The following is a 26,844-nucleotide window of genomic DNA, read 5'->3' as shown; positions in this document are numbered from 1 at the left end:
TCTAGCACAATAAGAATAAAGTGCTTAAAGAACACCTTTTTATTTATTCTCTTTAGGATGTTTCAACTTTTTCTTCTCTGTAGTCTCTAAATCTTTGCTTTGTAATTCTGTAAACGTAAAAAAATAGATAAAACTAACCCTTTTGTAATGGAAAATTTCATTCAAAATAACTAGGTCAAGCAGCTTATCATGAGTCTCTGTTATCTCACCATTTTAAAAATGCAATTGCTTGTTAAAAAGCACTGACCTCTGGCAATGAAATTGACTTAAAATTTCTCTTTATTGACTTAAAATGTGCCTTTGACATGTGGTCACAGAATGAGAAAAATATTATTAAAAATTAGTTTTCACTGGGTCCCTTTGTACCCATAAAGCAAAATTTGATGGACCATTAAGGTAGTCCATTGCTCTGTGAACAAAAAACAAAACAAAACAAAATAAAACCCTATAATGGGTGATTTGGTGACCCTGAATAGACAAAGCCTTAAAAAGGAGTAGGCGTTACATTGAGGTACAGTGTGAAGAGAAGCAAGCAATATAAAGATGTTATTTAAAACCAAAAATAAGTCAACAACAACAATCCAATTACAACATCAAATAATGACAGGTTGTGCAACTGTCCCTCAGCACCGAGGATATCAAGATCTACGATGCTCAAGTCTTTTATATAAAATGGTGCAGTAGGTGCCTATAACCTACACATCCTCTTGTATACTTTAGATCAACTCTAGATTACTTATAATACCTAATACAATGTAAATAGCTGTTGTAGGGTATTTTATTCTTATTCTTATTTATTTATTTATTTATTTATTTATTCTAGTATTTTCTATCCACGGTCAGTTGAATCTGCAGATGTAGAACCCACAGACAGGAGGGCTGACTACAATAGGAAGATAATCTTCCTATTTTAATCTCTACCAGTCAGGTTCTCACTGGATTATAAGGTTTCATTTGAGGATTCACAACACAAAAGAGATGAGTGATTGAACTTAAATGACCTTCCCTAGTACTTTCCCTGAAATGCTAACATTCTACAAAAAAAAGGAGAAGAAAAAGGGAGGAAAGAAGCAAGTAACAAAGACACTGGAAAATATATGAAAAGAAAGAATTAAAGAAGCAGTAGGCATTTAAAGAGAAGACTGAGAGGTGAGCAAAGACTCATTTGGTAAACAAATTAAAGCAAGGGAAGAATTTTCTGATGTGAAAATCGAATACAAGAAGAAGTTATGAAATCTTCTCCCCTGAGGTATTAGAAACATATTAGAAGGAGAGAAGGGATAACTCTTCAAGGATGCTCTCAGGTGATAAACATTTAGTAGATGAACTCTGAAAGATGTACAAGAACGACAACAAAAAGTCTGATTCACAGCGTAGTGACAAGAGTTGCCCTGACTTCTAAGAACAAATCTTTTTTTTTTAATTTAAAATTAAGTTTAATTCAATAAAATAAAGGAGCTGAATGTGGATCTTTTTATCTTCCTTGTAGAAATTCTGATTTTAAATGCATACAAAAAACCCACTTAAAATCAGCTTTGGATAAATGACTCAGATACATCAGTGTAAAACATAAATAAAAGACAATGATACATTATTAAGAACAAATCTTAATGAAAGACTAAAATGCTGTTAAATAGTTCCTGGGTCATAACAACAATAACTATACATGGAGATGAGAACAGCGGCAAATAAATATTTAAATATGTAAATATCTGTCTGGATACACCTAAGATAATCTACTAATATTTCACCAGATTTAAGGTAACAGTAATCAGCAATCATCTAAAACCTAAAGCAACATTACTGATTGCTTCTTAGGGTGGAGGAGAAAGTAGTGTTTACTAAAGAGAGAGGGTTACACTTTTCATACAGACTTTTCTCATATTAAAAGGCTTACTATTGGGGCCGACCCCGTGGCTCACTCGGGAGAGTGCGGTGCTGGGAGCGCAGTGGTGCTCCCGCCGTGGGTTCGGATCCTATATAGGGATGGCCGGTGAGCTCACTGGCTGAGCGCGGTGTAGGCGACACCAAGCCAAGGGTTGTGATCCCCTTACCGGTCACAAAAAAGTAAAAAAAAAAAAAGGCTTACTATTGCCAGACACAGTACCAAGTACCTTACATGGATTCTCATATGTTTTCACAATAATTACATGTGGTTGGTACTATTTTTAGTCCCATTTCAGAGAAGTTAAGTAACTTGACCAAAGTCACACTACTAATAACTAAACTGTTGTGAAGTATTTGAACTTAAGCAGGCTGATTGCAGGGCTTGAGTTCTTAACCTATATACGGTGTTGCATTAAATATTCCCCCCTGAACCCTAAAGTATTATTATTATCCCCATCTTACAGGGATGGAACTGAGGTTCAGAGCAGTGTCTCTGGCACTGGTCTGGAGGACGTTTTGAAAGGTTTTGCCATTCCAGGTATACATTTCTATGACTACAATCCCAAAATTAGGGCATGAAATAAAACAATTGAACTCGAATAAGGGCAGGTGTCTTAATGTCCGAATGGCTCTACTCTTATTTTTAACTAAACTTAAAAAAAATTCTATTGTATTTTGGTGGGGAGTTGCCAGGCAAAGCTATCAGCTCGATGTTGGGTAATCTGAGGTCAATATTGTTTTCAAGGTTTTCTCTAGCTTCCTAAAAAGAGGCACTGTTACCTATAAATTCACTGTTTTGGGAGGAGTGGTTCTCTTCAAGTCATGTAATTGGATCTCCCCTCCTACCAAGAGTGTGAGAAAGCTGCAAGAAGAGTGAGCGGTATTTAGGTGTAGCTCTTGCAGAAATCATGGACTACTAAAATATGCTAACATGAGGGTACTTCAAAAAGTTCTTGGAAAATAGAATTGAAAGATAATTTGATCTTTCCATGAACCTTTTGAAGTACCCTCATACAATCAGGCAGGTCACCTAATAGGGACCTTAAATAAAATTGGTAGGGGTCTTTTTTTATTTTTATTTACATTTATTAGCTTCATGCTGAAATATGTTGTTTTTAATTTAGTTGTCGTAGAGCCAGAAATGAAGCAAGATTGGTGAACTGTGTCAGTTACAGAGGGGAAATAAAAGAGACGCACCACACTTTATTTGCAATAGTGGAACCAAATTCTGCAAACAAGTGTCCACACCTCCCCGTGCTCCCTCTGTGCCAACTCACTGCCCTAGTCGACATCTATGGAGAAGTGAGCTCGTCTGGGCAAGATGCCCACGTCCAGGGTGAGAACGGGTGTTCCTTGCACTACCACAAGTGGTAATCACCTCAAAAACTTAACATTTTTAGTAAGTAAAAACTTTTAAAAATTGAGCTCAAATTCTAAACTGAATATTATAAATGACTCTCACTGTAAGGCCCTCAAGGTTTGTCTTGCTTTGAGAATGAAGTTTTGTTATAAAGCCAAAATGTCCTACTTGTGAAACCATGAGAATCCTTCTACCTTGAGTGGAGGTCGGCCGTGAGTACAGAACATGCCAAAAGTACAGAGCATACAATGGCATTGGTAGAGTTTAACAGAACTATTAAAGACTAGCTTTTTTTTTAACCAGTGCTAGAGCATTATAGTCAGAGGCAGGAGAGTAGAGTAGAAAGATGCAGAATTTAGACAGACCTGTACGTGCCCTTGGACAAGTTATTTTGTTTCTCCCAGCCTGTTTCCTTACTTGTAAACTGAATTTTTAAATTTTCTTTATTTGTGGAAAAATACCTGCTTTGCATGATAGTCTTAAGGATATGTGGTAACATATGTAAAATACCTGGCCCTCAAGAAATGGTAGTTGTTATTAATGATTACTCAGAAAATGTGAAATAACTAAGTAAACTTGAGTCAAATAATAAGAAACATCACCTAACATAGTAAACAATACTTGGATGATAATGAGGAAAAGTGTTGGGATTAGGGACTTAGCCTCTAATAACACTCAAGGGAGGATAAAAGGAGCGACAGGGCTGGAACTTCTGAGCGTGTGTAACTAATGACAGCTAAATCCTATGTTGGGCTTTCAATTACACACTATATCAGAATGTAGAACAGACTATCGGAAATGATTTCTATGGAGATGCCTGGATAGTTGACGTGGTGTTCTGATCTGCTCCCATCCTAGTTTCCTTTTGGCCCTCCCAGAGTGTAGCACTGCTGGCGTTCTAATAAGCAGTCCTATCCATACCACTCTCTTCTCCTAGCCTTTTAAGAGGCTGTGCCACTAACTCCCAAGCTAGAAGCCTTCCTGCTAAGGATCCATATAAGCTGGCTGTAAAAATCTGTAGGTCAGAAAATGCCCAAATCATTTTTAAAAAACAATAGACATTTGGTTCTTCCCTTATCACTCAGGAAACACAGACCCAAGAGTTTGAAGGTCTTGCCTGAGGTCACAGCTAGTGGCTGGGGACTTTCCAGGCCAGCGTTCTTCCCTTTGCCTCTCCATCTCCTCCCCTTTGCTTCTCCTCTCATTCACGGTATTTTCCCTTTTTCTCTTTCATGTACTACATCTCCACTATAGTTTCTCATAGAGCTATCTGATCTCAACTATTGTTGTTATAATTTAAAATCCATACTCCAGATGATGTTCATAATGATGATGTACTTGTAGTTTTAACACAGGATCATTGGCAAATGCAGCTTTGACCATTTCTTGATTAAAATGTTTATAGACGACTATAGTACACATTTGGAAATGGGATGTAGTGAAATTCCAATAGTCTAATTCATAAGCACAGAGCTTTTGAAAAGTTTGGGCTGGTTGGGATCCAATGTATTTATACATTTTTATTAGACTCAATTGAAAGATTTGAAAAGATGAATAAATTACTTTCCTATTTGCTTCATCTGCTATTGCAGACTATGTGCAACAGATGTCACATAAGAAATTCAAATTGCATCTTCAAATGGAGCATAACTTTAGTAATGCATAATTCAAGAGAATAACTGAAAACCAGAATAATTTTTAGAGCCATTTATTTTATTGGCTAGAAAGTACTAGTGGAAAAACACTCACCTATTTATTTGACCATTTTCCACTTCGGTGAAATCATTGGAATCATTGCTAATATTATCATCCTCAGGCACTGTCATGTTTTGTAACTCAGTTAATTCGAGTCCGCTTTTGAAATGCATCATGTTTAGAAAGTTTCTGTAGTCAAAAAAAGTAGTCCAAATTTCTCCTGTTCTGAGTGTATTTAGAAGTAGATAGCAGCAAAAATATAAGCTTGACACCCCTAAAAGATAGCAAAATAAAAAATAATTAAACACATGAAAAACACCACTGATTAAACATAAACTATTACAAGTAAACTAATAGTTAACTTACTGATAACACAACTTGTACATTTTGCTACTACATACATTAATGCAATCTTCGTACATCAAATTATTTAGATTGATCTCTAAATTCTATGCCTTTCATAAATTTCCCTCCATGTTTAACTATAAAGTGAGTCATGCCCCATAATTTTTATGCTCACCTTTATAGGAATACCATGTTAGCTGCAGGTAATATAAACACCCTTTTATGAAACAGTGTGTTTAAAATGAAAGAGATTCGGTTATTTTAATGTGTCAGATCACAGGGCACACATACAGCTGGGTGCAGACTGCATAGATACAAAAGCACCTCTGATTTAGAAATCCCAGCTTAATAAAAATGCAAATCCTCAATAAATGGTATCACCAGGATCAACTAGCCAACCTGGTGGTCAACCAGCGAAGGACAAATTTGTGTTTTGAAATTTAGCAAACAGTTTATCCATCAACTGCAAGAGATTAAATCAATCTCTTCAATGAAATCACTCCATGTCAGGGAATTAGAGAATTAAAAACTCATACTCAGGGATTTGAGTTAATCCACCTGCTACTATATTTCCTCATCAGAAATGACAGACCTCCAGAGTTCACATTTTCTCCCACATGGATGACTATAGCTTAGATTTCTGAAGGGTCACCAAAAGAATTTCAGGAGCACAGCATCACAAATCGAAAAGCAGGTGGCCACAGAGGCAAACACAACTTCTAACGTGAGGCCTATATACGCATGGGAGCTGAGATACTCTCAGTGAGGTGATGGGGACCATGGAATCAAGCAGAATGTCAATGACTTTTTTCTTATACTTCCAATGGCAAACCCCCTTGGACAATGGTTTTATATTTTGTTTGATCCTGAATTCCATAAAATGACTATAACCGAGTTAAGAGTTAGGTAGTTAAGAGTCAAAACTCCAATGTGCCTACCTAAGCAACCTAGCAGTATCCCAAGAAGCATTTTACTAATTTATAGTATTGTGAAGACCCATGGAAAGTACACTAGAATGATACTTTTTCAGGTGTTCTCCCCTCTTTCCACAGCCAGGCCATGTATTATTCCTTTTCATTCACATAGTCTCCTATCTAGAATAAACTTCCCTAGTTCAGGATCCTTTAAAACTTCCACAACATAAGTACTTCCTAACACTTCAGGTTCCAGGAACTTCATCCTTCCAGCAGGGCAGAGCCTCTCCTGGAAGGTAGGAAGCCAGGACAGGGAGATTTGAACCCCGTGACTCTGGGTCTGAGGCTGATGCTTCCGGCTGTGGTGGTAGTGCTAGAGACTGGCCCATCTCTAATTGCTTTCAGTGCCTTCACACAACAGCAGTGTTTTACAGTCTGTCTTTGCTTTGTAAAAATGGAAATGCATTCAGATGGTTGAACCCCATTCTCACCTCTTGGACCCCTTTTGATGAAAGTTGTCCAAGTGGGCTTGACTGTGTGATTTCTGGGAGTCTTGCCACACTGATGCCCTTTTGTGTGACTACCCAAGGCTACTGGAGTGATATTACAGGTCTGATAGAAAGTTTATTCAATGGACGGCACTTCCAATCTGGGTTAAGGAGTCTTTTTCTCTCTCCAAACTGGAAGAATAATGGGCAGACAAAAATTTTTGGAGGAGAGGACAGGTTATCTAATAATAGATTTGGAGTCTGCTGTTTGAATTAAACTTCCATATCAAATATATATATGTGTGTGTGTGTATACATAATGCATATATATAAAAAACTAGTTATTTAAAGAAATGGACAAAGAGGCAAAAGAATAGAAAGAATAGAGGAAGTTCTGGCCACCAAAGTTAGGTCAGTATTAGGCAAATGCCAGTACAAATTAATCACATACAATAAAGTTTTATTGTTATAAAATAACCTCTCTGAAATCTCACTTGTTCTGGAAAACAAAAACTGGAAAATGAAGGGAAAAATTAACAAAGTTAGTGACACCCATCACCAAGGTTGAGACCACACTGGGAAAACACTGTCCATTCAATTTATCATATATTTACTGAGTGCTAAGTAGTGAAGGGATTCGAAAAGTTTGAAAAGTGTCCAATCCAAGGATCTAAGGCAGCTTCACAGAATAGTCACATTTGGACTGTATCTTGCAAAAAAATTTTTTTTTCCTAATTCTAAAACTGCTACATGCTCACTGTAGAATCTTCAGAATAGGCATTGTAAAAGAAACTCCACCACCCAAAATTGAGCCATGGTTAGATTTTGATGCATTTCCTCCCTCCTTTTCTTCCCTTTCTTTCTTTTCTTTTCTCTCTCTCTCTCTCTCTCTCTCTCTCTCTCTCTCTAATTTAACAGTGGGGATTTTAGATTGCTTTTAACCTACTTTTTTTCATGGAGAGTTATACCATAAGCAGTTTGAAGAACAGAATTATTTTTTAAGAACATATTAGTTTTTTATTAATAAACAATATAGGTTTTGGTAGAAAAGTTAGAAAATACAATTTTACAAATACAGTAAAACAAGTCAAAAGCAAAAAGTCACCTGTTATCTCAGTAAGCAGAGATGATAACTGTATATATATTGTCGTATGGCCTCCCAGGGTTTTTCTATGCACATAGACATAATGCCTGGCACACAGTAAACACTCAGTAAATATCTGTTAAATGAAAGAATGACTACAAATAAAAAATATATACACATTTACAAAAATAGAAATCACACTAAATATTGCGTTTTTAAAACATTTTTTTTTCACTTTACAAGATATTTCCTATCCTGAATTATGTCAGTAAACACAGGTCTACACCATTACTGCTAATGCTTGATTAACTGCTTGACTGTGCCAGAAATTGACATTCAACCCATTATTGATAGATATTCAGACTGCTTGGTGGAGAGGAGATTGACAGGCAGAGATGGGGCCTGCACTGAGACTTCTCAGTGGAAGAGGAACATGATCAATGGCACAGAGGCAGGAAGTGCAGGTTGAATTCAAGAAACAAAGAATTAGAGTTTCACTGAAAGATAGAAGAGATCATCCAACTATACAATTAACTGAGAGGCAGACTGGGGTCATCGTGGGAAGATCTTGATGTTAACCAACCATAATTACTATCTCTCAACATTTATAATAGGTTACATGTTTCAGTTGACTCAGAACAGAACATTTCTGATCCTTAACCACAATCTTGTGAGGTACCAAAGGCAAGCATTATTATCTTGGTATGCTTATTGGTATATTTTACTAATAGTACCAATGTAAAGTACATAAACTTACTCTTTACTCTGCATGGTGCTATGTATCAAAGGAGAGGACATACAAAGAAACCTGTCTCACCTTAAGCCTTATGTCATTTAGAGCCTATTTAAGCAAGCAAGACCATCCCATATAAAATGACAGTGTGCCATAAAACATTTGCATGATTGAAACCAAACTACGTGGCAGAACAAAGAACGAGTCCAGAAAGACTTAAGAGACATACATACACACATGAAGGAAGAAAGGAAGTAAAGGAAGAAGGAAGGTAAAAAGGAGGAGAAATAAATGGGGCCTGGAAGTGTCAGGTAAGATTTTATAAAGAGATAGGACTTGAATGGTGTCTAAAAATAAGTAAGATTAGATTAGGAGGTAGGGAAGGCACTACTTGTACTGGGAACGGTACTAACACACTAATTGCTCATACTTTGTGATGGACTGGCCTACTCAATATTTGTCCCCAGCCCTTTCTAGTCCAGTTCTGCATTTTCTACACTCCCTTGCAGTTGGGGTTCTAGACATGATTTAGATTCCCCCAATCAGAGAATGGTGGTGGCAGGTGCAAGGCATCCATTTTACTGGTACGATTCTAGCAGGTGCAGCAGGGAGTGCTGGAGCCAACGGTTGTGGCTATGATTCCTGATCATTAGATTTGGCTCAAGTGATGCGTCCCTGGAACATGCAGTTGGGATAATGGCTTCCTAGTTTCCTGACTTCCTGATGGAGGCACAAGTAGCAGTTAACATCAGCAGGCCAGTTGGATGTGTCGTTATAGTAATTATTCCTAGAGGCCCATCCTAAAACCTGTTCTGCCAGCAATTTTCACAAATTTATAGGCACTTAATTCCTGTATTAAATCCCCTTTGCTTAATATAAATAAAAAGATAATCTGTTAAATGCAACTAAACCCTGACTGATATCCTTAATTTTATTTATTTTTCTCTTTTAAATTTTTTTACTATGGGAAATTTCAAACATATATAAAAGTAGACATAATAGTATAATCAACTCCTATGCACCAATTTCAACAACTACCAATTCAGTCCAGCCTTGCTGTATTTTTAGACCCACCATCACCTGGGATTATTTTGCAGCAGATCCCACATATCACATCATCTGTAAATATTCCAGCATGTATCTCAAAAAGGTAAGAACTCTCTTTTAAAACAATACCACCATATTACTATCAAACCTAAAAAATAACAACAATTCCTTAATATCACTACACATCCAGTCACATACACTTAACTATAAAGTTTTTTTATGAACCGCTATTGTTTTTTATTATGAAGAACTGATACGATCACACCTCTCCTAGCTTAACTCCTGACAATCAATTATGATAGCGAGGTCGGCTGTTTTGAGAAAGTGTTAATAGACATTTCTCTAAAGATGACTTAAAAATGGCCAACAGGTATTTGAAAAGGTGTTCAGCATCACTTATCATCAGGGAAATGCAAATCAAAACTACAGTGAGATGTCACCTCATACCTATTAGGATGGCTATTATCGAAAAGACAAGAGATAACTAGTGTTGGTGAGGGTCGGGAGAAGAGGGAGTTTTTGTACACTGGTGGTGAGACTGTAGATTGGTACAGCCTTTGTGGAAAACAGTATGGAGGTTCCTAAAGAAATAAAAAATAGAACTGCCATATAACCCAGCAATCCCTCTTCGGGGTATGTATCCAAAGGAAATGAAATCACCACCTCATAAAAATATCTGCACTCCCATGTTCATTGCAGCATTACTCACAATAGCCAAAGTATGATTCACAATAGCCAAGATATGGAAACAACAAAAGGGCCTATCAGTGGATGGATAAAGAAACTATGATACATATGTATTTATAATGGAACGTTATTCAGTCTTAAAAAATGAAATTCTGCCATTTTTCCACAACATAGATGAACCTGGAGGACATTAGGCCAAGTAAAATAATCCAGAGACAGAAATATACTGCATGATCTCTCTTACATGTGGAATTTTTTTAAAAAAGTTGAATACACAGGCATAGAGAATAAAACAGTGGTTACCGGTGGTGGGAGGAAGGAAATTGGTAGATGCAGGACAAAGGATATAAAGTAGCAGATATGTAAAATGAACAAGTCTAGAGATCTAATGTACAACATGAGGACTATAATTAATAATGTTGTACTGTAATTGGGATTTTTGCTAAGAGTAGATTTGTGTGCTCTTGCCATACACAGAAAAATGTGAGATGGTGCATATGATAATTTGCTTGACTGTAGTAACCATTTCACTGAGTGTATGTGTATCAAACACCATGTGTACACCTTAAAGAAAGTATTAAGCCTAAGGCCAACAATGGCCCTATCCTTCCCGGCCATCTCTTCTCATAACTGACTGAGCCTGTTTACCCACTTGGGGTCCTTGGATCTCAGGGCTCTAAGATGACAATAACATGAATGTATGAGCTAATATGAATTTATATTTCAAAAAGGCCTCAAGGGCTGAACAGGTTAACAAAAATGTCAGGTGTCCTTACTTTTAGCTAGATTGTATTAACTTGATGTTATAATCCTAGGTTCTGTTTGGCAATTTTATATATCTTTGAATAATAAAAATGGGAAATAAAATAATATATTAAAGTTGATAGTCAAAACTCATAAAACAGTATACTTAAGACCTGGACATTGCACTGCATATAATTTACATTTCAACTTAAATAAAAGCTGAAAAGTTGATAATCAAAATCTTTGAAAGCCCAGAGTCCTTGGGAGGTGGGGAATAATAAAAATAGCCTTTGGTAGTGAAAAGGCCAGAAGCTAGTAAGTAATCTCAAAAGAATAAGTATCTTCTCTATTCTTGCCCAAGACTGATGGTTTAACCAGTGCTGCTGGTCTCAGCTCCACTAGGACCCTGTGTCTCTACTTCTCATCTCTGGCTTTCCTGACTTCTGTTCATCACTCTCAGAGCTCCTTATCTGGAAAGTCACATTCTCTAGAAGCTTAAACTAGCACTCCCTTGTCTCTTTACTGTCAACAGTCTCTGAATTACTTGCTTCTGTCTTCAGCACTCGCCTGAAATCATGCTTGACAGGCAAATTCTGGCACCATCACTTAGGAGCTGTGTGACCCCAGCAAGTAGGTTAACTTCTCTTTGCCACAGCTTCCTATCTGCAAAATGGAGATAAACTGATGCCCTTCTCACACAGTCATATAGATTCCATGATTTGGTCCACATGCAGCGCTAGGGACAGGGCCTGGCTTGGTGCCAGTAAGCTACAGTGACTGTCGCTCCCATTCCCAGGCCTCTCCCACCTTGCTCCTCACTACATCTTAAGTCTCCTTCGCCAGCTCCCCTCCCCATCCAGCCCTTAGCATAGGGATATCTCTTTGGCTTCCACTCTTCCTGCTCTGCATGTTCCAATTTCTTTCCTATTTAGGGCTTTAAGCCATAGTGCCATGTTTCACCCCACAAGGGCATCTTTCAGATCTCTTTTCCCAGTCTTTTTCATTTTATGAAACTAGAATTCCTTTGCATTATGAAATAGGATCTCCTTCGTAACTTTCACTTGATAATGATCATGCTAACTTAACATGTCACATGTTTCTTTATCTGTAAAGTGAGAGAGCAGGAGGGAGAGATCTGTTAGTTCTCTTCTTGCTCAGAAAAATTTCCATGAATTCTTATAAGACTCCGGCTGCCTGCTGGACCTCTCCACATGAATGTTTGCCATTCACTCAAACTCCACATGCCTAAAAAGGAATACATCACCTGACCTGACATGCCAGCTTTTCTATTTCGGTTAAAGATAATGTGCATTCTCCTTGTCACTCAGAATTGAAACCCAGGTATCACTGTAACGCCTCGTATCTAATCGGCCACCGAGTCCTGCCAGCATTCCTTCTCACATCCCTTCCCTGCTTCTCATACCTTACAGCTCCACAGCCCTGACTTTGCCGCCATCACCTTCCTTCTGATCTCTACCCTCTTCTATCTACAGAAGCAGATTCTTCCTGAAAATACATGCCTCGCACATTCCTCTCCCACCTTGCCCATCAGGGTGTCTATAGGATGAAGTCTAACCTCGTGAATTCAAAGCCCAGATTGCTCATAACTATCTCTTTAATTTTCTCTCCCACCACATTCCTTCTGTTTACCCCATTCCCCTGGTCCTGAACATACTCTCCCACCTTCCCATGAAGCCTATGCCAACTTAAGTATAGCATTTCTTTCAAAGCCCATCTTGCTTGCTTTTAAACAAAATTTCAAGCCATGCTCTTCTATGATACCCTTCTCCAATGAACAACCCATGGCTGATAATTTACTTGTGATGAATTCTTATAGCAGTTTTGTATAGATTACTCGTTTACTCACTGGCTTATAGCAAGGGCTCTCTCTCTCTCTCTCTCTTTTTTTGGTCACTGGCTGGTACAGGGATGGAACCCTGGACACTGGTGTTATCTGCACCGCACTCTAACTGGACAGCCTTTCTTATATTTTAATAATCGTTTTATTTATAATTTCAAATCCTTGGGGAGAGGAACCATAGACTTCATAGGTCTCTAGCACATGGTGATAGTAAACATGTGTTAACAATAAAGATGATGAATAAATTTAAAAAGAAAGCTATGATCATCTGCCTGCAGACAGTATACTCAGCAATCCTTACAAATGCATTTTCACCATGAGAAACAAATGGAAAGTAGGAACGTAAAGCTGCTATGAGGTGTAGCTCCACCTCATAGTTTTCGTTAAGTCTGCCACTTCATTTCTTTTACATTTGATCTGAGCATGTGGGATTTATGGGAAATACATTTAAAACTGTAAAGTATCATATAAATGGAAGGTATTTATCATTAATATCCAGGCCAATATGTGTAAATGGAAGGTATTTATCTTTACTATCTAGGCCAATATGCCTGGAATGCTTAAGATTCGTGACATGACTTCTAAAAGTCTAGAGAAAGAGTTATATTAAAGAAGTGGTTCTAGGGGCTGGCCAGTCAGCTCATTTGGACAGAGTGTGGTGTTGAGAACACCAAGGTCAAAGGTTGGGATCCCTGTACTGGGCAGCTGCCCAACCCCCACCCCCCCAAAAGTGGTTCTCAACTGGGGACAATATTGCCTCCCTCCTGGTCCCCAGGAGATACTTGGCGATGTCTGGAGATATTTTTGGTTGTCACAGTGAAGGGGTGCTGCCGGCATCTAGTGGAGAGAGGCTGGGGATGCTGCTAACATCATATAGTGCACAGAACAGCCGTCAGCCACAGTTACCCGGCCCAAAACGCCAGCAGTGCTGAGGGTGAGAGGCCCTGCGTTAAAGGAAGCTCACCGGGATGAATACTGACCATTTCTGCGTGGGGCAGGGAAATGAACTACTACCTTCCTCAGACAAATTGCTCATTTCATCCTATATTTTCTACAGTATCGCAACTTCTGCTCTCACTGCTCCAAAATCCCTCTTCTCTTCAGGTTCCCATACGATCTTTTAAATATCTGTTATCAATATGTACAGACTATGATGTCTGGGAATTAACCTATCCATATTCAGATATTTTGAAACTACTCTGATTTCTTTAAGACAGAAAATACCGGTAAACTCCAGAAGTCAATGAAGTCTACCTGTAATTCTGGATATGAAAGATAGACTGTACATTGCATTAAACAAACAGAAAACACTTGAAACTTAATTTAATTAGAGCAGTGACTATGAGTAGTATGAATACTAACAAAATTAAAAATCTTTCTTATCAACTAAAAATAATGGATTTAAATAATTACTAAAAACTTATGAAGTTGAAAACAGCCTGGAATATTTCAACCTTGGAGAAATTTCTTTTTCTTTGCATGTAAATGTCTTTGTTCTAACAATATTTTGGATCAAAAGTGCTACTGAACTAAAAACAATGGATAGGAGTTTCATTCGTTTTTAAGCCCTAGCAAAGCTGTAACAGTTAACTACTAACAAAATAGGAAAAACAGAAATAATGAGAATTTTAAAGCATCATGAAATGGTGCATGTAACGAGGATCATTTGTAAAAAGAAACCTTTAAAAATATACCGCTATTTCAAAAGAGAAAACATAACAAAAGACACTATAATTCAATACAAATCATGATTATTGTCCTTGAACAATTCCTTTCTTCTCTCTGGGACTCTGTCTCCTCACCTTAAAATAGAAAAGTTGGATTAACCAATGCTCTCTCAAAGATCCCTCCCAGTTCTAAAAGTCCTCTGAATCAATGATTCTGTAGATGTTTCTTAATGGATCACTTTCAAAGATTAGAAGATGAACTTGTAGACAAATCTTTTGAATAGCTGACTTAGACCAGTAGTCCTCAGTTCTCACTGGACATGGGCGGCTTTAAAAGAAATAGCGATAAGGGGGAACCACACCTCCCACAGTTTCTGACTTAATTAGTCTAGGCCGGGATCTAAGCATGGGTATTTTAAACACTCTCCAGGGGACTCTAATGTGTAGCCAGCGTTAAGATCTACAGATTTAGACTAAAGGTTAAAAGCAAATGCAGCCAGTGCCCAGGTAGGTAAGATAAACGAGCAAAGCAGACTGGGCTTAAGGAACTGGAGGACACATGTCCCATCTATTTCCCTCCAACTAGCAGTAGGAATGAGCCAAATCTTTTAATTTTTTTTTTCAAGAAATGCCAGAAATACAGATTTTAAGTAAAATTCTGATATTTAAATGTTGGCAACTAATTCCAAACAATTTTTTTTAAGGTATAAATGATGCAGAATATGCTCTCAGACTTAATTTGGCCCTATAGCCACCAGTTTGTAACCTAAACAAACCAGTTCAATAAATTTTCTCTGCGCGCCACCCTGTCTCTTTCCCACTCAGAGCCTCTTCCTTCCATACCATGGGGCTAACCTGTCCCTTTCATCTTCCTTTCCATTGTCTCTTTCTTTTCCAATCTTCATCACTCCTAAGAGATGGAAACTGAGATCCACACATTAAATCTTCATGTGGCCCTGGCTGTATCACTGAACAGGCTTCTGTGCCTGGGAAAATTCAGGTTATAAATTGTAACCTGAGGCTGTGACTCCATGATGTCAACAACTAGTTGATTTGGTAAAATCAGGTGGAAAGTCAGTCAAGCTCACAATTTTGCATTGCGAAGATTTTATCAGGCAGTATATGGAGGTCCTCATTTAATTTCTGATTCTGTTTTGTTCTCTTTGCTTTAAATCTAAACAACTGCATATCAGAATCATGCCTGGTAAGTTTTGTTTGTTCGTTTTTTAATTCCCATGTCTGGGCTCCATCCCAGGCCAACTAAATCTGAATCTCTGAAGGTGGAGTCTGCACACTGGTAGCTTTGAAAAGACCCCAGGTGAGTCTAACTTAAAGCCACCTTTGAGAAGCACTAATCTAAAACCATCACCTTGAATAGTTCTTTTAACTTCCTCAAGGGTTTTCTCAGCTTTGTGCTAGTTGTGTTTTCACAACTCTGTGAGGTAGGAAGCTCGGATACTATTACCGTTGGACAGATGAGAAAAAGAGGTATAAAAATGTTAGATGAGTTGCCCAAAGGTACCCAGCTAGTCATTAGCAAAGACACATTGCAGCCTCACTGGCTGCAGAGTTTCTTTACTGCCAGCCCAGTGCTAGTTTCCCCAAACCATGCTGCCTTCCCAATCACGGAACGCCTCTACCATTAGTAATGAACCCTGACACACAGTTTTTCCCTAGAAAACAAATGAATATGCAACCAAAACAGAAATAAGTATAATGATGTTTTTAAAAGACTCAATTTAGGGTGAGTGTACCAAATGTCCTTTTTGAAGACTATCACATGATTTTGAATGTGCTTACTTCTGCACATACTTCCCCCATCTCCACACCACCTTTCATAGATGCATATTCTCCCAGAGACTGAAAAGATTCAGTTTCCATTAAGATATTATTTTCAGAAAAGTGTTTTTAAAAGATTAAACAGTCGTACAATTTCAGAGGTCAAGAGAACTCTACTGATCAACTTTCTCCACCTTCTCTGATAGATGAGAAACCTGCAGTCCTTTTTAATTCAATATGTGGAGTGCTAACACTGTGCCAAACTTCACCTCCATTATCTTAATTAAATCTTCAGGATAACTCAATAAAATAGGCACCACCACCACCATCATCATCATCATCATTCTGATTTAACAAGTGAAAAAAAACTGAAGAGATGCTGAACAACTTGCCCCAGTACCTGGGCTGGTAAGTTGAGACTCGGTGTTTGCATTCAACTCAGAGCCTGAGTCCTTATCATCCACCTTCCACCATCGGGAGTGACAATAGCGCAAAAAGTGAAGGATAAACAAATCCTTATGAAAATGCCAGTGAGGTGGTCAGTGAACACTTCTTCCAAGAGGTGGAAAAATGCATTTGGGCTAGGCTGCCACATATATATCGGATTTCAGTAGGTGTTCCAATCTGGAATCCATACAAACATTGAGGCAGAAAAGTGATAGGGAGGGCCTAAGGTGAACTGGGAGGAAGGGAATGCCTGGAGAAAAAGATAGAAAGAAGCAAGGAGCCAGATTGTGCAGGGTCCTCAGTGCCCGACTAAGGAGTGTAGACTTCATTTGTAGGCAATGGGAACTCACTGGAGGTTTTTAGAAGCAAGGTCCTTAAAAAATGTGAACTGAGTTTTAGAAATATAAACCCCATGGAAGTGTCAAGATTGAATTAGGGGAGCAGAGTTTGGTAGGGAGGAGACCAAGTGGAAAGTTGTTACACTTCATTAATTGATGACTTCGCTCTTAGCCACATGTTGTGCCTACATCTCCCCCCCCCCCCCCCCCCCGCTAGATTCTTCAGCCTCCATAGCTGCCTCATGATTCTTGTATCCCAAGAATCACACTACTCCAACTGGCATGTCTAGGTCAGGTGACAGGGACCTGAACTTGGGCAGTGGGAATGGAGACAATAGGACATCTGAGGGGCATTTGCAAGGGCCTGGTCACTGCTCAAAAGTGGGGAAGGTAATAAGAGAGAAAGAGGCAGAGTAGAAACTGACTCTAACATTTCAAACTTAGGAGAAGGGGAACAAATCATGAGACACAGGAAGGAAGGGATGATCGACAGTATCACAATGGGGCGAACAAGATGGCTGGGCCCAGGCCTCAATCCAGCAAGTATTTATTAAGCAGCTACTATGTCCTGGGCACTCAGGGAACGATGAATAAGACCAGTTTTTGCGCTCAAGGATCACCCGGGGGAGGAAAAGACAAGAGCATTGATAGCCAGCCAGTGCTTTCATCATACAGCCTTAATTCATGGAACAACACAGAAAATATACATTAGCAAGAGTATATCTTTAAAGAATCCAAAACACCTTTAAAATCTACTAGTCTCATCTGCTGAATTACATTGCAGTGAAAGCAGAGTGTAATAAGTAACTGCTTGCTGTCTCTTCTTGCTGTTTCTTTCTTCTGAGGACCTCATTCCCCAAACTATTCAAATAGCTGATCCCTTGTCATCATTCAGGTCTCAGGACAAATGTCACCCCCTCACACAGGCTCTGCCAGTAGGTCCTCTATCTCAAGCATCCTCCCCCATCACATGATCCTGTTTTATTTCTTCATTGCACTAAGAATACCTGAAATGTATTTAAGAATACATTCATTATATAGTCTGTTTCCCCTGCAAGAATGAAAGCTTCACAGAAGCAGGAATTTTATCTTGTTAGTTGCTGCCAGCCACAGTGTAAGCCTTCCGTAGGAAACAGTTACTGAATACAGTCAAAAAAAAAAAAAAAAAGAAGAAAAGAAAACTGAACAAACCTCATCAACATTAAGACCTCAAAACAAACTAGGCCGGCTTCCAGTTGCTTACGGGGACACACTGGGAATTGAAGTGTCTCCCAAGAGCAAAGCCATTTTGAGGATGGGGTGGAACCAAAATCCAGGAGTCTCCCAGCAAATCAGCGCCCCAGGCTTGACTGTTTTGCTTAGATTTTGGGAGTCCCCACCCGGAATCCCCACCCCGCGTGAGATGTTTGATGAGGCCAGCCAGCCACCGAGCTCGAGTTTTATTTCCGTTGTCCCTCTGACGTCAGAAATAGCACGAGTTGGTGCACAGTCTCTTCTATCAAGGTGACAAATTACAGCCTCGCTGGGCCCTGCATTCCGCAAACCATAAATTTATTCCCCCTCCCCCTTATATTAAAAAGTGCAAAAACCCACCGCAGAGATGTCAAATCCCCTTCCAAGTGCAAACGAACACAGTTTCCTAGTCGGGGGACGGGGTGGGGGTTGGTGGGGTGGCCTTTTCCACTCACTGCATGCTGAGCAAGTACAAGATCCTGGCGGCAGCTGCGCTTCCACCGGAGAAGCAGGGCTGTAAAAACCCTGGGTCGGCGCCGCAGAGCGAGACACAAAGGACTCTCAATTGTAGCACCACCTTCCCCAGCCGAAGGCAGCCTGTGAAAGGCGCTGGGAACAGCGTGTCGCCGTTACCGCGAAATTCCTTTTGCTGCCATATACACTTGTACCGTCTCTGGCGACAGTTCAGCACCGAGGGGCGGGCGATTCGGCGGGGAAGCGGTGCGCGGGCAGCCCGGAAACCTGCGGGGTCCCAGGGGAGGCTGAGGAGCCCGGCGCGCGGGGAGACGGATTATTTGCGGGGCGAGGGCTGGGCGTGCACGGGGACGAAAGCGCTCTTTCCTCCCGGCACCGACCCGGCGCGTTTAAAGGCCGTTCGTGGCCGCGTTTAGGGACGCGAGCGAGGTGCCGGGGCCGGGGAGGGCGTGGGGACGAGCGCGATCCGCGCCGGGCCGGCGCAAGCGGGGGCCTTTTGTTCGCCGGCTCAGCGGATCCCGGCTCTCGCAAAAGCACTACTCCCTTTGCCACCCTCTTCGTCTGGAAAAACCTCATCAGGGCGGGAAAGGACAGTGAGTCACCGGCAGCATCCTCTAGTAATTCCCCCCGCATCCTCCTACTCCCTCTCATTACAGACAGCGGCCGAGCGCGAGGCAGGCGCGGCCAGCGTGCCCCCGTTTCCTCGGGCCCTGCGGCTCCGCGCCGCAGCCGGCGGCCGGTCCCAAGACCCGGCGGGCCGCGCGCAGCACCCCCGGGGGCCTTCCACGCTCTCCCGCGGGCCGTGCAGACGCAGGAAATCTCCCCGAAGGTCGAGGATTCTAACACCCCTCGGGTACGCCGTCGCGCCCTCACCGCGGCCGCGCTCTCCCTCCAGACCCGTGTGGTCCCTGGGCCTCGTAAAATGTGATCTGCTGCCACTCTCTGCCACCACGAAAACAGATCAGAAAAGTGAGCCCCAGCCCACGCGAGGGTGAACTCGGGGGCCCTGGCGCTTTCTCGCGCGGCTGCGTGCGTTAGCGGAAGGGCAGGGGAGCCGGACTCTGCCTTTCCCAAGGCAACATCGGAACGCAGCGGGCACGGCCGCGCTCTCCCTGCTCCGGCGCCCGCAGGGATGATGCCCACGTTACCGCCACCTCTCCCACCTAAAATATCCCTTCCCTCCCCGCCGCCGATGCCTCAGCCCTGCCCGGTAGCGGAAACTCACTCACCTCGAGAAATAAAGGGAAAGGTGGCAAAAGGCGACGTCAAGGTGTACGCCCTTCTGGATTTTTACCCGCAGCCGTTTGGTGTCCTTTGTGTCGAGGTCTGGCTGCCTCGGCCAGGAGAGGTGGCCCCCGTCAGCGAGGGCCGGGCGGGGAGGCTCGGCTTGGCGCGGCGGACTTCCGAGGAAGGTGAAGGGCGGAGGTTCCCGGCGACCTTCAGGCGGAGTGGCGTGGCTGCCCCAGCCAGCGCTTGCCTGGCTCGCCTCCTCCTTTCCGGGCCGATTGCATCAGAATCTCCCCCGAACACCAACCCCCACCCCCACCGCTGGCCAGCCTCGCACTCACATCCACGCGCTCGGGCGCGGAGGGTCTCGAATCGCGGTCATTCTCCTACAGGGGGGCGCGTCGCCCTTCCGCATCCATGACTCGCGATGGTTTAACTGGGAAAGTCAGGCCATTCCTCCCCGTCCCGCGCGCCGTCTCCTCCCCTCCTGCGCGCCCGCTCTTTAACCAAAGCTGCGTGTCACTGTGCCGTGGCCGTCACATGGTGTCACTGCTGGCGGCCTCGCCTAGCTGTCTCCTTGTCGCCTCTCGCTGAAGATGCAGCGACCGCGGCTGGCGGAGATTGAGCATCGGGGAAGGGGTGAGGGAGGGGTTGCGGGGCGCGCGTGTGCCAGGCGCACGGAGGGTGGCACCGGCAGCGGAGGCTGCGCGGTGCGGGGGCATCTGGCCCGCGCCCTCCTGGGGCCCGACAGCGTGCTCAGAACCCAGCTGCGGTAGCAGCTGCACAATGGCAACCTTTGGGGATGGAGGTGGGCCGGCTGAAGGGGCACCGGCGGAGGGAAGGAGGGCTGTGAGCGGGGGGAGGGCTGGATGTCGGGGTACGCCGGAGTCCAGTCGGGGCCGCAGGAGCGAGGGAAGTTGCATTGTGGGAAGGGCGCAGCGGGGGGACGGCCGCGGGAGGGGCAGGTCGGAGCGCAGCCCGGCGAACCGCTGGCAGCTCCGGGACAGCCCGCAGACAGCCCGGGCTGGCGGGAAGGGGACCGAAGTGGCCGGGGGAGCGGGGAGCGCGGGCACCATTGGATACCCTTTGTCCCAAACCTACAGCGGGAGACGCCTACCCTCTTCCGGACCCAGCAACCGCAGGCCTCGCCAGCCCTCCCTTTGTTTGGGGACAAATGCGACCCGAAGGATTTGCTGAGGTCCGGGCGCGCACCTGCCTAGACACGAAGAGGTCAAAGCCGCTCTTGCTGGGCCTGGGGACCCCACGTGATTCCTCCCAAAGGACCTGGCGCATCAGGGTCCAGGGGGCGGTGGGGGACGAGGCAGCAGGATGTCGGGGCAGGGGCAACTGGGCGCGTTTCCCCTTCTTCTGCTAACTCTTTGTTTCAGGCACAGCCCCTTTTAACTGCCTGGGCACTTCCTTGCAGAGGAGTTGTGTCTCCTTAAAATGGCGACAGGAAATCCTACCTGCGCATCGGCCACTTAGACTGTCATTATAGCGCCAATTTGCGGGGTGGAAACTCGAGCTCTTTATTGACAGGGATGGTTCAGTCTCCGTGTTGCAGCCAGACAGGAAAGGGAAGGTGAATCATAGTTCAAAAATTAATCTACCTGGAACGTTTCAAGCAGGCAGACTACGTAGTCACTGTATTGCAATCGCCGGTGGAAAAGGGAGATGACAACCAAATTTTAAACGTCTCTTAACTGACTAAAATTCTTATTCCCTTCAAATGGCAGTAAAGGGACTTGATCAGTTCAACAATGACTCCCTGAGAACCCTATTTAGAAGGCATGCTCTTAAAGAAACCTGAGAAACTGAACGGTCAGTGCAAACGGAATGGGCAGAAAGACGGGCAGCCTAGCTGAGACAGACCTGCATTCAATTTCTTCCTTTGACGCTATTGCTTCCCTCACCTGCCTAACTTATGCCCTAGTCCTGTTTTCCCAATTTGTAAAAAAGGGGAGACAATAGGGCTTGGGAGAGTGAGGTGCTGATACCAAGGCCAAGGGTTCGGATCCCTATATAGGGATGGCCGGTTAGCCCACTTGGGAGAGGGTGGTGCTGACAACACCAAGTCAAGGGTTAAGATCCTCTTACCGGTCATCTTAAAAAAAAAGGGGGGTTGGGGGGGGACAATAGTACATACATCATAGTAATATTCTATAGGTCATCAAAAATTGGTGCTTTCTACCCTTTCTAGAGGAAAGTAATTTAGTATAAAATTACCGATTTTATGTAGTGTGCAAAAATAATTTTTATGAATAAGGTAAGAAATCTGAATAGGTAAAGTTGGTAAACTGTGAGCCATAGCTCCGTAAGTCTGTTGAAACGTTTACCTTGTTAAAGGCCGAATGTATATTCAGCAGTGTTTGAAGATAATCTGATCTAAAGCTTATCTTTTGGTTCCAGTTTTAACCTACTCTCTAGTTTGTGTACAGCAAAAGGACTGCAGTTACCTAGCACTTTTTGAATTGGATTTAATAGTTAGGAATTGAGTTCCTACTACATGTCAGCTGTTGTGCTAAGCACTTTACATGTAAATGTTACCTCATTTAGTCCTTTCAACCCCTCAGTTAGGTAGGTATTATCCTTTGTGTATAAACAAGAAAGTAGATTCAAAGTGGTTAAATTGGCCATGTGAGTGTTACTTCACTACAGTAAGTAGGGATGGGGGATGTGGTTCCTATTCGGGCCTGAATTCAAAGTCCATGCTCAGTCTTAACCACGCTGCTACAACCATTTTCAATTGGACACTCTTGGGCCCAGAGTTTGGAGGGATCTTCACCCCTCCTGTGGATTTTAGTTGACAATCTAGAAATGTTGTAAAATCAACATGGAGGCTACAATGAAGGACATTTGCTGTGTGGAAAATTGGTGTGTGGAGGTGGGAGAGGCAGTGTTCAGAAAAAGTGCCTGGTAACTACAGGGTGAGTCTTTCTCCAAGACTGCTTGTAGGTGAAACTTCCTTTCAGTAGTGCAGCACCTAAACCCAATTGCTGTGGTCTCAAATGGGGACAGGGATGCCATGATGTTGATTGTCCTATTCATTGTGTGCTTACTGAGAGACAGCAGGTTAAGCACTTTGCAGATGGTCTTTTGTCTAATCCTCACAACATTCCTAACAAGTCAGACCATGCTATAATCCCTGATTCAGAGTTAAGCAATTTATCCCAAGTCCACACAGCTCTAATTGACACATCCAATTCTTGAATCCACAGCTGACTCCAAAGCCAGTTTTCTATGTCTAGCTCTTAAAAAATGTTCTCCAATTCTTAAATAACCCTCTTTGGAGGCCTAGGAGGTGGGAAGGGTCCCAGGCCACTCTACTTTCAGATGGGAACCATTGCCCTGTTTTAGAGTATCCAGGGAGTCAATTTGCTCTGTAATAGGTTTGTGAGGGCCAAGGGTCTTGTTGGTAGTATCTAAGGTTACTTGTGGACCTTTCCCATTTGAGCAGATTTCCCAAAATAGTACTAAGGTAGTCAGGACCCATCAGCAGGTTTTAGAAAATAAAATTTCTGTATCTGCTCTGAAAGTGTGGCTAGAGAAGGAGTCCTTACTGTAAAAGGAGAATTGGATGACTTTAAGTCACCAGGGGGTTTTCTAGTAGCCTCACAAGATCTTTTTGTATGGTTCCACAAAGGAGGGGAAGCTTTGTGAAGAAAGATCAATTGTACCCCAAAGAGGATTGAGCCTGAACTTAAGCTGCGTCTGCTGTCATCCCAGCTTCATCCTGGACTCACCTGAGTTACACTCAGTCCCCATCTAGGGGTGCCCAATAGGACAGCTGCAGAAGGAGCCACCACCAGTTATGAGCTTACAGAGGCTCCACGGGTTTTCAAAGTTTTCCAAACACAAATGGTCTGATACTAGCCGACTTCTTGTGTAAGAATTTTGAGTAATAGGATCAAAACTATTTTATAAATGTAGCTTTTCGGGCCGAGCCTGTGGCGCACTTGGTAGAGTGCTGCGCTGGGAGCACGGCGATGCTCCCGCCGCGGGTTCGGATCCCATATAGGAATGGCCAGTGCGCTCACTGGCTGAGTGCTGGTCACGAAAAAGACAAAAAAAAAAAAAAAAAAAAAAAATGTAGCTTTTCATTTTAATCTGTAAAGGGCTATCAGAGGACAATCTGAATTTTAACAATGATGAAAAAAATAGGACAGTTAACTGGTGAGAATATCTAGAAATAAGTGTCCTGCGTACTTCCTACTTGCATCAGAAGCAGTAGGGTCGTCACATGAAGAAAGCCTACCTCATTAGAAAATAAGTTGTTTATTCTGAAATCAGTCATCTCTTATTCCTGTTGATAGGATCTACCCTAAAACAACAGATGGTCTTTAAAATTATTGATTTTTCTTGACCGATGCAATCACATTTCTTTGACTGATTAACCCTTTTTACCATTCTTGATGTTCTTTGGATCTCATAGATAGATGACAATATCTTGACACTAGAAGTTAGTGAAGCAGCCATAGCAAAAAGTAAATTTACAATTAAAGGAGCCCCCAGTGGTTTTGGCCATCCTCCTGCAGACACATGGCACTGTGTGGCCTAACTTCCTTGGTGGCAGCAGCACTGTGACAGGGACTATTGTCACCACTTCCAGCATTGTGATAAACATCCTACCTACCAGATTTATAATTGGTTCTGGCAGGGGGTCAACAACCCCCACTGACCCTAAACTGAATTTAAATTAAAATCCCAGAGGGAGCTTCTTAAAAAATTGTTATTGTCTCTGATTTTGGCCTGGGTCAGCTTTGTAGGGTCACTTATTTATTTTTTATCTGTTAGGGGAGCTGGGAGTAGAGTTCGTTAAGTATGTAACTATATGGCAATACAGTCTCATTCATTCCAGTTAAATAAAGAACCAGGGCCAAATGATCAGTCCTGGAAGTTTAGTGTCTAATTCGCCTTACATTTATGCATTATTATGCAGGTCAACTGTGAGTGCAACTCCCTACCTTGTTGCAAAGTGGGGTAATGATATCCATCTGCTGATCAAATGACTCAGTGTCTACAAACTATTTAAGCACCATGCTTGGTACATAATAAGTGCTCAATAAGTGGTACCTGTTATTATTTTGCACACTTTGCAGAGATAAGTACGGGAGCAATGAATTTTCAAAGCCTGAGTGTATAGGCACAAAGTATTCTATTGTGTTCATTCCACACTGAAACAGCTGTTAAGCCCACATCTCAACTCCCATTCCTCTCACTGTGGGAATGAGGAGACAGAAGGTATTAGAGAATATTTAGGCCTGCGTTTCAACTCCCTGCCTTAACTTTAAGGTGAGAAAGGTAAGTTTCAGATCTGCATAAGAATATATTAATTAAAAAGTAGAAGTGTTCCCAAATTGAGTATAGCATCTGTACTTACTAATGGGGCCAGTGTAAATTGGTACAACTTTTTGTGAGGTAGCAAATTTAGTGGTTAAGAATGTGGGCTCTGTAGTCAGATTTCCTGAGTTCTAATCCTGGCTCCACAGCTTATTAGCTCCATGAATTTGGTGCCTCAGTTTCCTCATATTTAAAATGGAAATAATAATATCTACCTCATAAGGTTGTGTGAAGTATATATGTTAATACATGTAGGGTGCTTTAAATAGTTCACAACATATTTTAAGTATTCAGTAAATAAAAACTACTATTACTGGAAAACAGTTTGCCAATAAGTAGGAGGAACTTAGATACCATTGCTTCACTTTTGGAAATACGCATTCTAGAAATAATGCACAAAGGTGTTCCCTAATAGCACAGAAACTAAGGGCACGGGCTTTGAAATAAGGCAAGAAAAGGCAAAAAGCATACTTAAAAATATTTGTTCAAAGCAAGGATAACAAATTCATAAATGACTGATCCAAACCAAATTAAATACTCAGATGGCTAGGCTTGGGGAAAGGTGTAAGCCTTTCAAAATCCCCACTTTAAAAAGCAAGATACAGGTTTGACTGTTCCTTAGTTCTGATTCAATGCGATCATTCTTACTTATGTATTGGGCTGGACAACAAAAGGTAAGATAGCTGGAGAAACGATCTTCATCCAAGATTGGGAAAAAAAAAAAAAAAAGGGCAATATCAGGGAAGTGATGAAAGTCATCAAAGAAATTGAGTATATAGATAAGAAAATGAGAAAATAAATGACTAGATCAGAAGCCAGGAGTATCTGAAACACGTCACAAATGCACAGTATGAGCTCTCAGGTCAGGACTAGGGCTGGGTTGTTTTAGGATGTTGGAGCCATGTTCTTGGAGGTGCTATTTGATGCTAAAATCTTGCTGCACAGAAATATGTTTTTTGTCTTTTCTGCTGAAAAGGTACCTTTTGGAGGAAAAGGGTTGTTTCTTTTCTTTCTTTCTTTTTTTTTTTTAACTGCTGGCAGTATTTAAGGGGAAGAATCCTATTCATTACTTGAGTAGAGTAACATGCTTTACTAAAATAAGATTTCATTCTAAATAATTGTCCTGAAAGTAAGAAACACCAAATAATTTTCAGGATGCTTGATTTTGAAGGACTCTTTGTTTGGTTATATTTTAGGCATACAAAGATATTTCATAATCACAAAGGGGATAATTTGTTAAGAGGTTTAAAATTGATAGTCTTCTGTTGACATTATATATTTATAGTTATTTATACACACACATTTATGTGCTTCTAAAATAAAATGTTCAAAGTTTTTGATTCACATGAACATGTCTAAAACTGAACTTACAGTTTTTTTCCCTAACCAAAACCCTCTCCTCCCATAGACCTCATCTCAGAAAATATCACTACCATGGGTGTAGTTGCTCAAGCTAGAAGTATAGGGGTATCTTGGCTTGTCTTCTTCATTCTT

General features: G+C 41.8%; 1 protein-coding gene across 3 annotated transcripts in view; it reads right to left on the bottom strand.

Annotated features, from left to right (window-relative positions):
• The window catches only part of SLC38A1 (solute carrier family 38 member 1), a 59,946-nt gene extending 39,452 nt beyond the window's left edge, over positions 1-20,494 (bottom strand). For 2 of the 3 annotated variants that reach the window (XM_063075091.1, XM_063075093.1), the window contains exons 1-2: positions 20,013-20,494; positions 4,997-5,216 (exon numbers count right to left, since the gene is read on the bottom strand). In XM_063075091.1, coding sequence (XP_062931161.1) covers positions 4,997-5,118 — 122 coding nt within the window. In that variant the 5' untranslated portion in view covers positions 5,119-5,216; positions 20,013-20,494. Of the gene's footprint in view, positions 1-4,996; positions 5,217-7,794; positions 7,881-20,012 lie in introns of all 3 variants that reach the window. The other variant, XM_063075092.1, reaches the window with a different exon arrangement.
• Positions 20,495-26,844: the final 6,350 nt, after the last annotated feature.

This window comes from Cynocephalus volans, chromosome 12 (genome assembly GCF_027409185.1).
Source record: "Cynocephalus volans isolate mCynVol1 chromosome 12, mCynVol1.pri, whole genome shotgun sequence".
NCBI lineage: Eukaryota > Metazoa > Chordata > Mammalia > Dermoptera > Cynocephalidae > Cynocephalus > Cynocephalus volans.
Note: the sequence above shows the minus strand (reverse complement) of the source record. Positions and strands in the feature narration are given on the sequence as shown.